At 34.8% G+C, this 9,867-nt stretch overlaps 1 protein-coding gene across 1 annotated transcript; it reads right to left on the bottom strand.

Moving 5' to 3' along the window:
* Nucleotides 1-387: 387 nt before the first annotated feature.
* Nucleotides 388-9,838, bottom strand: LOC128235230 (uncharacterized). The gene is made up of 4 exons (XM_052950009.1): nt 9,681-9,838; nt 1,918-2,072; nt 1,637-1,742; nt 388-1,060 (listed from the first exon to the last, which is right to left on the bottom strand). Exons 2-4 carry the CDS (start codon nt 2,070-2,072, stop codon nt 749-751), a joined length of 573 nt encoding a protein of 190 aa, XP_052805969.1. The 5' UTR covers nt 9,681-9,838; the 3' UTR covers nt 388-748.
* Nucleotides 9,839-9,867: the final 29 nt, after the last annotated feature.

Below are 9,867 nucleotides of genomic sequence, written 5' to 3'. Positions count from 1 at the left end.
GGAAACATAATAAAAATGGTGGATGAAACTGAAGTTAAATGGTTATGAGTGTATATAAACGTATGAACATACATTAAATATTCGATCATAGTCATACAAAGTACGTGTAGAAGTGGCCAACTTGCAGCATATCTGTGTTGGTCTATTTGTTCGAGTTAAACAAACAGTACATGTATCATGACAGCGTGTTGCAATCAAACATGAACCACATGAGGAAGAGCCCACATGTTATTGTCACCACCGGGACAATTTCTGTACCGTCATATCATCGGAGATTTATCTTGCACTCAACAGTAAAAGATGTACTAACTAGAGAAAACGTTTCAGTAAATCAGTTATACAATGGTATTTGTTAAAGATGCACTCTCACTCCAAAATAAGATTAAAAAAGATTAACCCAAATTTATTATATTGTTTTAAAGTTCATAAAAGGATGAATAAATATCGAAAACAATGGTTCTTACGTAGGATATCGAGTTAAATTTGAAAGAAATTAGCATAAACCACGGTATGTCTACCTTATGAGACTATAGTTGACAACAGTATATCTTTTATCATTCACTTGCGCTTTCTGCTATTAAATACATGGTTACAATATTGTTATCAGTAATTAATATTTTCATTTAATGCATTATTTAGAAAGTAGATAAAGGTATATCAGTCAAAATTGATGTTTGGTATACATGTGTTTGTATTTATTTTAAATAAGAGTGTCACTTTAAAACGCATACATAATAATGAATTCGGACTAAAGAATAGTACAGCAGCAGTCGTTGCCGGTGTCCGATCTACGCTGCTGTCCGGTGGCTAGTTGGTTGTACGTAATGGCCGGCCATTGCTGAGGTGCCGCTCCACCGGTCGCAATCCTCGCTAGGCGACCTGCGAACGCTTGCATCGGTGTTATCCAGTAGTTCAAAACCCATTGACGTTTGTATACCATGATTTTGGAGACTGCGCGCTGTTGTCCACCTATAAGGATACTGTTTGTCACCAACAGGTTGTGGCGGACCGCACTGATCTCGTAAAAGGCGTTCGGACTGTCCCCACACATGGCATCGTCCTAAAGTACACAACACATTTTATAACACGAATTACGCACTCCTTTAATCTGACTTTCCCCCCTCTTTGATTTCACAGTAATTAACGTATACCTGGTATACACGATCGTCTACTAACAATTATTATGCAAAAAGCTACAGAAACATGCTCAGTAGCAAAAAGTTTAAACATAAACCCGGTTTAGTGGCAATGGGCAAACGCCAAAGACATTGAACACAAAATCAAAAACAAGAAACATAGAACAGCACAAAACTCTACAAACAGCACTGTGCATAAATACTATATATATAATTGGTATATTTATCAAGAATTGTTAGGTACCGCCTTGGAACTGTCAGTAAAATGTAAATTTACTGGGGGTTTAAGCCAGTTTATGTGCACAAACCTCACTCTTATCCCAACAATCCTTAATTAAGATAAAATGCAAAAGGATAATCTTATCAAATAAATAAACCGAAAATCCTTTTGAATGGACACATGCATAAATCCAAAGAAGAAAGTATACTTAAGGTGGAATTGAATGCTTCATATAGGCTCGTGTTTGATAATCATTACCAACCATACACAAGGTACGTACCAGAATCATGACCTTGTCGTTAAGCTCGTCAGGTGAGAGGAGAAAGCAAAGAGACACAAGAGCGTCCGTCTCCGCCTCCGTCAACATGTTATATTGTTTATAGTTCCTAATAAGAAAAAAAACGCCATCACCATCATCTTGGTCTTTATCAAATCCATTGCTATAAGACCAAGTTTAAATATGTATTATTCAAACTGATAACTCAGTATCGTCATTTACTCGATCAATCTTATCATCTTAATCACCGACTAAATACGTCTGGGTATTCTACGATGGCTTACCTTAACTTGGCTAGGTTTGCTGTAGCACTCATGTCGAGAATGACACATACACAGTCGAGATAGTACATGAGGCGCGCTTTAGGGTCATCAGGGATTGTCACCGTCCCCCCAAACTTCTTCACGCCAACTTCAGTCCGTCCCATTAATGCTGCCATCTTTTAAAATTAGTATAAAAGATATATTAAGTATTCCGATTAGGGGTTTTCACCGTGGTTGGACTGCTTTAAATGAAATTATTTGTCGGTTAAAGAGCAACACTATCTGCACACACCTATAAGCCTTTTACTATTTATCATTTAAAACCTTAAACCAGGCTGACTACTGTGGATATTTAGATTAAAAGCTTTTTGAGTGACAGTATTATATGCTTAATAAATCAATAAATACACAATTTAGCATATTGATACAGTACCATTTTTCTTGGGCACCATATAACGCTGCACCAATTTAATATAAAAAACTGCATCATATATATATAAATTTGCTCTGTACCATATGTAAACTATCTGCACCATAGGCGAATTTTGCACCATGCGCCATATGTTCAAAGATTCCGCACCATATATACACTTTCAAAAAAATCGGTATTTTCTCGGTTACACTCGAAAGGATGGGCCGTATACTGGACTCAGCTTGTTCGTACATATGTCCTTCTGTTTGTAGACCCGATCTTGTGCAAATCATATCACAAAAATCCATGGCAGCATTATAATAGAACTTAACAGATGTGTTTGGTATTAAGAAAAGTGATGCAATCCGTCGGCGACATCGTTCGTTCGGCCTAGTCCCTTTTGATGTAGTGTACATACAATTTCTTGCGCGCGCTTCAGATTTGAAGGAAACTTCATAGGAATTAGATATAATAAAACGGATTTATAATTATTTTGCATGTCGATGGCAGGGTATTGTTGTAGTATCTTTCACAGAGTATTGATTTTTAAAGTGACACTCTTACTTAAAAACAAGTTATACACGTGTATAACAAACATCAATTTCGACTGATAAACAACTTACTAAAAATGCATTTAGGGAAAATATTAACTAATGATAACAATATTGTAACCGTGAATTTTTCGACATTTATTTATCCCTTTTGGAAAATTAAAACAATTTTAATTGTGGTAAATCTTATTTGGGAGTAAGAGTGCATCTTTATGTTTACGTTAAAGCTGAAATGGAGATTTTAAGCGTACTTAATCTACCACAACCCTCGTCGCATCTAGAAAAAACGATCTTCTTCGATCATCTTTTTGTACTTAATCTTCATCTTATTGTTATTTGAAGTCTAGAACAGTGATAGGTAACAACAATTCTCATTCTCATACAACTCATGGACACTCAAGAAATTGCGATCTGGACATTGAAAGATGTCCATTAATATGATGACATTAAATAGATGAATTTAATGAAACAAGGGACATAGGTTTATGACAACAATTATACCACATAATAGACTCACTTCGGTGAAATTATTTTCCCTTACTTCTTGATGGAATAGTAATTGAACGTTGGACATTAAATCTTGACACTGACATTAGGCAGATCGCAATAGTTAAAACTCTTGGTCCAACTCCTGAGTTATCTCGCCTTCTACATTGAGCTTCTTAATAAGATGTTTGTTCGAACCAGAATTAGAAAACTTCTGGCACAGGACTTCTAACTTGTCGTCGCTATCAAAGTTATGTGCTCTTGATAATTGATATGTGTAAAAATATATAATGTCTTTTTCTTTGATTACGTAGTGGAATTAAATCTATTTGGTCGATTGGCAGATGACAATGTTAAAGATAACTCTCATTGTCATTGTTGCAAAACTCCCAAGTCGCTTGGACTCATTTCTGTTAAGTTATCCCACCTAACTTCTTGATTTTAATCAAATATTGAACATTTGCTAATTTCACTCTTAAATGACATAAGCTGTATTCACTCTTTAGATAAAAGTTGTTCGGAATGCTTCCGGGGATACATTAGTGTTCCATTGCGGTGCTTCGAAAACAAAGTCTTGTTCTAATTGTTTAACCAGTTTGTGTCAGGTGCAGAACTCAAAACAAAGAATTGAATTAAACATTGATAACAGATAGATGGCAATACGAAGTTGTGAACCTTGGCAGCAGTATCTTACGTTTACGTTTAAAGTTAACTCCCCATAATGGTTTTCATGGCAAAAATATGTCAAGGGAATAGTTCAAAAACTATTGAAAGGAAAACATCCTACTTTGAAAATGAAAAGATGACAATGCGAGGTTGTGAAGGTGGTGTTGATGCTGATAATAACGATTATGTTGTTGCTTCTGCTATTGCTGCTGTTGCTGCCTCTGTGGTTGCGCGTTCCATCTCGTCTTGTCAAATTATCCCAAATCAAACCCCAAATGTTTAAGTTTCATATTTAGCATAATGAATCGTTTTGCATCTGGTGCATTGCTCATAAAGGTTCAAATATGATGCATTGTTTTTATATATGGCACACAGCTGACACAGCACACCTTTTATCAAATATTTCACATATTGTGCAGTTTTTATGACATTCAAATGATTCAGCGTTTAACATATGGCGCCGATTGTTTTATATGGTACCGTTGCACACAACGGCTTAAGTTATAAATGGAAAATAATTTTTGTCCAAAACAATGTTACCGTCTAACATAACATCATCTATATTAAACTTCCTGTACAGCTCGCTTCATGTAAAATACATCGTTACATAATTGACATGTGATGACTAAAGCGATGTACATGATTTTAAGCCCAATGCAAAATTCAAAACTTCCTGATACGTGATTAAATGTTTGTTTTTAATTTTCAACCTTGAATCTTCGATTATCGATAACCTTTTCCATATACCTTGACGTTTATTTCAATAGTGTTAACAAAAACTTCATTCAATCTTATATGATTATAAAATCGCTTTTTATCACGAACGAGGAAGTGATTTTGTTTTCTTCACTGAAAAATATTTAGTAAAAATGAATGTGAAATTATTTATGGTTTTAATGCAAAATCTGTTTATTTCTGCTGCTGTCTTTAATCATGTATACATATTTTTCGTGAAACATGACGTCAATAATTTATTTGCCACAAAAAGAGGTTTTCCTAAATTGTGTGTCACAATGTAACATTATCAATGGTCGAAACACGCAAGCACGATATATCAGAAACTAATAGGTATTAAACATAGGTATACATTATACCGGAAGTGTAAACCTTTGATATCAGGTGTGTTAAGTTTGCGGGACTACATGTATAGTTTTGCTGTTCATCGGAAAAGCTCGGACAATTCCGTCTTCATTATCAAGGATACAGACCATTAAATTTATTTTTAAATATTCCATATATAACTTCTTGTAACAAACACGTTTCTTGTAAGTAAAATAAGATTGATTAAATGTATCAAATTTGTAATCGATAAAGTAACGTTATCCCGCACAGAAGAACAAATAATGCGAGGAAATCGAAAACAATACAAACACATGGCATAGGAACAGCATGATTTATTAATCACAAACCATTTAGCTTCTATACCTACAAAGATAAAAAAATAAGCAACAGACTGATAAATAATATTAATCATGTGTATCCGGTCTGAATGGAGAACATCCGACAAGAGGGCACGTGCATAAGACGGTTACGAGGCTTTCCTAGTTACTAAGCACGCAGCGTGCCTAAGGGTTGGATTTTTCGAACCCGACCGGAAACACATGATAAATGTTTTTTTCTTACATTCCTAAAAGTAACAATATGTGGAAACAAGAGGGCCATGATGGCCCTAAATCGCTCACATGAGTAAAAGAGTTTAACCTTTGTAACCAATATAGATTGTTTCTCAAAGAACATTGAACAAGAGCTGTCACAGTAAGTGACGAATGCCCCCGAATGTGACATTGACCTATGAACAAGTACATGAAAAGTTGATCTTGCCTTTACGTGTCGTATACATATGGCAAGTTATTTTAAATTGCCCCCAAACATAAAAAATGCCCCCCCCATACTTGACAGCCTACACTCTTATGTCCTCATATTCAGCATTTCATTGTGAATAAACACTTATCTTTCACCTTAGAGGTAGGGACATGGGTCTTGCACGCGACATGTCGTCTTGGTATGTCGAATACATGTGGCAAGTCATTCTAAAATCTGTCCATACAAGAGAAAGTTACATACAGCCTGGACACGACATCCTATACTCTATGTCCTTATATGCAGCATTCCATTGTGAATAAACATCTAAGTGTGACCGTGACCTTATAGGTAAGGACACGGGTCTTGCACGTGACCTATCGTCTTGGTATGTTGAACACATGTGGCAAGTCATTTTAAAATCTGTCCATACAAGAGAAAGTTACAGCCCGGACATGAAAACTCTATGTTCTTATATGCAGCATTCCGTTGTGAATAAACGAAAGTGAAACCTTGACCTTAGAGGTAGGGACACGGGTATTGCACACGACACGTCGTCTTGGTATGTCAAATACATGTGGCAAGTTATATTAATATCTGTCCATACAAGAAAAGGTAAAGCACGGACACGAGTTATTGAGCCAGACACACGGAGGGACGGACGGACAGACAGACAGACGGACGGACAGACAGAAAGAGGGACGGACGGACAGTGCGATTTTAATATGCCCACTTTCGGGGGCATAAAAACATACTGGTCAACCATGTTGCCTGGATAATGACTGACAGGACTTATCACAGTTTCTTCCACACTGACAGGATTTGGTGATTGACTGCACACTGACAGGATATTGTTCAGTTGCCTGCACACTGACAAGACTTGATGATTGACTGCACACTGACATATTTGATTCTCACCTGCACACTGACAGGACTTTGTTCAGTTGCCTGCGCACCACATCGACAGGACTTGATAATTGACTGCACACTGACAGCACTTGTTACAGATACCTTCACACTGACACTGACTTTTTCAATTGCCTGCACACTGACCGGACTTTGTTCAATTGCCTGCACAGTAACAGGACTTTGTTCAATTGCCTGCACACTGACAAAACTAAGTTAAATTGCTTGCACACTGAAAGAACTTTTAGTATAGATACACACACAACAAACAGTGCACCATCCAATAAAATCAATAAAACGCCTAAAGCTTTAAAAGTTCTTCAGATCACATTCAACACCTTCAAATTAAAATATCATAATTGCCCATCTAGGTCATCTCATTCTTTCTAATGTTTATTTGATTTTTTTCTTTATATAAATAATAAGTGAATAACACTATCCACACAGAAGATAAGATTGAAGCATCTGCATGAACAATAATCTACATGAAGTTCAATGAAAAAGTCTGATTATTAAATTTATTATTAAGTAAAAATGAGATTTCTTCTAAAAAATAAAATGTATAATAATTATTTGAATCTATGAACCTAAAAAAAGAACAATAATTACATCAGAAGTGACTATGTTGAAGACATGATCAAATTTAAAATCTTGTTACTTAAAATAGAAAGTAGAGAAATCTCCAACAAAAAGGGAGACCAAAAAGCAATACTTGCTGCCCTTGCTTCAAGATTAAACTTTATATAACTATCAGATTTTAACAAAATGTATTTATAATGAACTTTTAACTCACGGGATGAGGCCAATTTTTCTCCAGGGGCATAATTTGAATAAACATGGTAGATAAGCAATCGACAACGTTACACACCAAATATTTAAGCACTAGTCATCATAGTATTTGCCAAAAAAAGTTTTGTATTTTTTTCCTTTAGGTTGCCATGGCAACCAGAGTTCTGCATGGAACTCATTTCTTTGAACAAATTTGAAAATGCACAAACCAAGGATCATTCGTATGAAGTTTCATTAAAATTGTCCAAGGGGTTTAGTAGAAAAAGATGATTATAACCAATTGTTGACGTTTTTCCTTTAGGTTGCCATGGCAACCAGAGTTCTGCATGAATTTATTTCTTTTAACAATATTGAAAAAGCACCAATCAAGGATCATTCCTATGAAGTTTTATTAAAATTGTCCAAGAGGTTAAGGAGAAGATGATGATTATTACCAATTGTTGACATTTCCTTTAGGTTGCCATTGCAACCAGAGTTCTGCATGGAATTAATTTCTTTGAGCAATTTTGAACAAGGACCAACCAAGGATCATTCCTATGAAGTTTCATTAAAATTGTCCACCAAGGGGTTTATGATAAGATGATAATTATAACCGATTGTTGACGCTTTTCCTTTAGGTTGCCATGGCAACCAGAGTTCTGCATGTAATTCATTTCTTTGAACAAATTTTGAAAAAGCACCAATCAAGTTTGAATCCTATGAAGTTTCATCAAAATTATCCAAGTGGTTATGGAAAAGAAGATGATTATAACCAATTGTTGACATTTCCTTTATATTGCCATGGCAACCAGAGTTCCGCATGGAATTCATTTCTTTGAACAATTTCGTAAAAGCACCAACCAAAGATCATTCCTATGAAGTTTCATCAAAATTGGCCAAGCAGTTTAGGGGAAGAAGATGATTATAACCAATTGTTGACGCCGAACGACGAACGACAGACGCCGGACATAGACCGATCACAATAGCTCACCTTGAGCACTTTGTGCTCATGTGAGCTAATCAGTACGTAGAAAACGCATTTTCAAACATTTCATTTGAAGGCGCGTGCTTAGTGCCTGTAAAAATCATTTGCATGGTGACGATTATTTATTTTTATTTAAGACTTGCATACTTTAATATTTAATTTCGCGTAATTGAAATGACATTATGAACATTTCAAAATAATAAAGGGCGCCTTGTAGCGCGTGACTCATCTGGCATGAGACGTACCAGATTGGATTTTCAAGCATGAGTAAATTTACCGAAAATGCCTATCATGGTGTGCATGAAATTGAATATCCATGCGTTGATTCACCATCGTGTGGTCCAAAACAGAGAAGAAAAAGCAACAATTACACCGAGTAGTCACTTCCGAATCGGTATAACTATCATAGACACTTTTGGTTCAATCTAATGAAATAGCAAATACTGTAAATGTATTTAAGAGGTCTTACTGTCATCAATCATTTTTTCAGACATGCAATCATTGATTAATAGTGACACTTTATTATTTTATGTGTATGTTCTTAAACGATATTATTTTTATGAGATTTTATGGACTAGACCGCAAACTATAACAATGTTCTAGTATGATAAAACATGTTTATATGTACTCTTTTTTTACTCTACAGTGTCTTATTTTACAAAAAATATATTTCAGAAACTTTAAGACATTATTTGTAGTTCGAAATCAATATTATTAATTTAATAAAATGAAAGGATTCTTGTTTTAGGGGTAATATCTACTTTGCAGAGACGGTTGCCGTATTAAGTATACACAGACTTTCTCTAACAAAACTCTCTAACAAATTATCGATTTTGTTCAGAATAAACACATTATAACTGATTTATGGTTGTTTAAAATGTTATTCATTTCGGTCATTTCTATTTTGTATTTCAATACAATTATACAATACCATTATTACAGGTGTTCTCAGAGACTGGCTCATTTATATTTTTCATGCGATTTAGATATGCTATGCAGCAAGAATAATCCGATACACATACGGGGTCAGTTTTACCATAATGCATTACAAACAATTAAGAAATGATTGATTTTGATGTTTAAAAGAAAGGCAATTGTTCAACAGAACTATTTCTATTTGGATTTTGTTCACAAAAACAATTTGTAAAGACAAACATATAATAATAAAATAATATAGTTATAAAAAAAGATTAACATCTAATGTGTTTACCTTAATTATTTGCTGTCTTGTCCCAAATGAAATATATAATTATTTAAATATTAAAGACAACGTTAGATATTTAGACTGTATGCATGGATTAACCATTTAAAACTCCCTTTACTTCCCACACCTTCCTCTTTCGGTTTAGTCTTACCGCCTCAGTTATTATCAATGAACTAGAAAAATAAGAGTACTC

Source organism: Mya arenaria, chromosome 5 (assembly GCF_026914265.1).
Source record: "Mya arenaria isolate MELC-2E11 chromosome 5, ASM2691426v1".
In the NCBI taxonomy this organism is placed as follows: Eukaryota; Metazoa; Mollusca; class Bivalvia; order Myida; family Myidae; genus Mya; species Mya arenaria.
The sequence above is the reverse complement of the archived record's forward strand: the minus strand, read 5'-3'. Positions and strand labels throughout refer to the sequence as shown.

Excerpts from the sequence above, each read along its gene's own strand:
- LOC128235230 (XM_052950009.1), bottom strand. The coding sequence starts at position 2,072 with ATGGCAGCATTAATGGGACGGACTGAAGTTGGCGTGAAGAAGTTTGGG. Across the intron at positions 1,743-1,917 it reads GCAAACCTAGCCAAGTTAAG|GAACTATAAACAATATAACA; the intron begins GTAAGCCATCGT and ends TTTTCTTATTAG. Across the intron at positions 1,061-1,636 it reads ACGACAAGGTCATGATTCTG|GACGATGCCATGTGTGGGGA; the intron begins GTACGTACCTTG and ends TGTGTACTTTAG.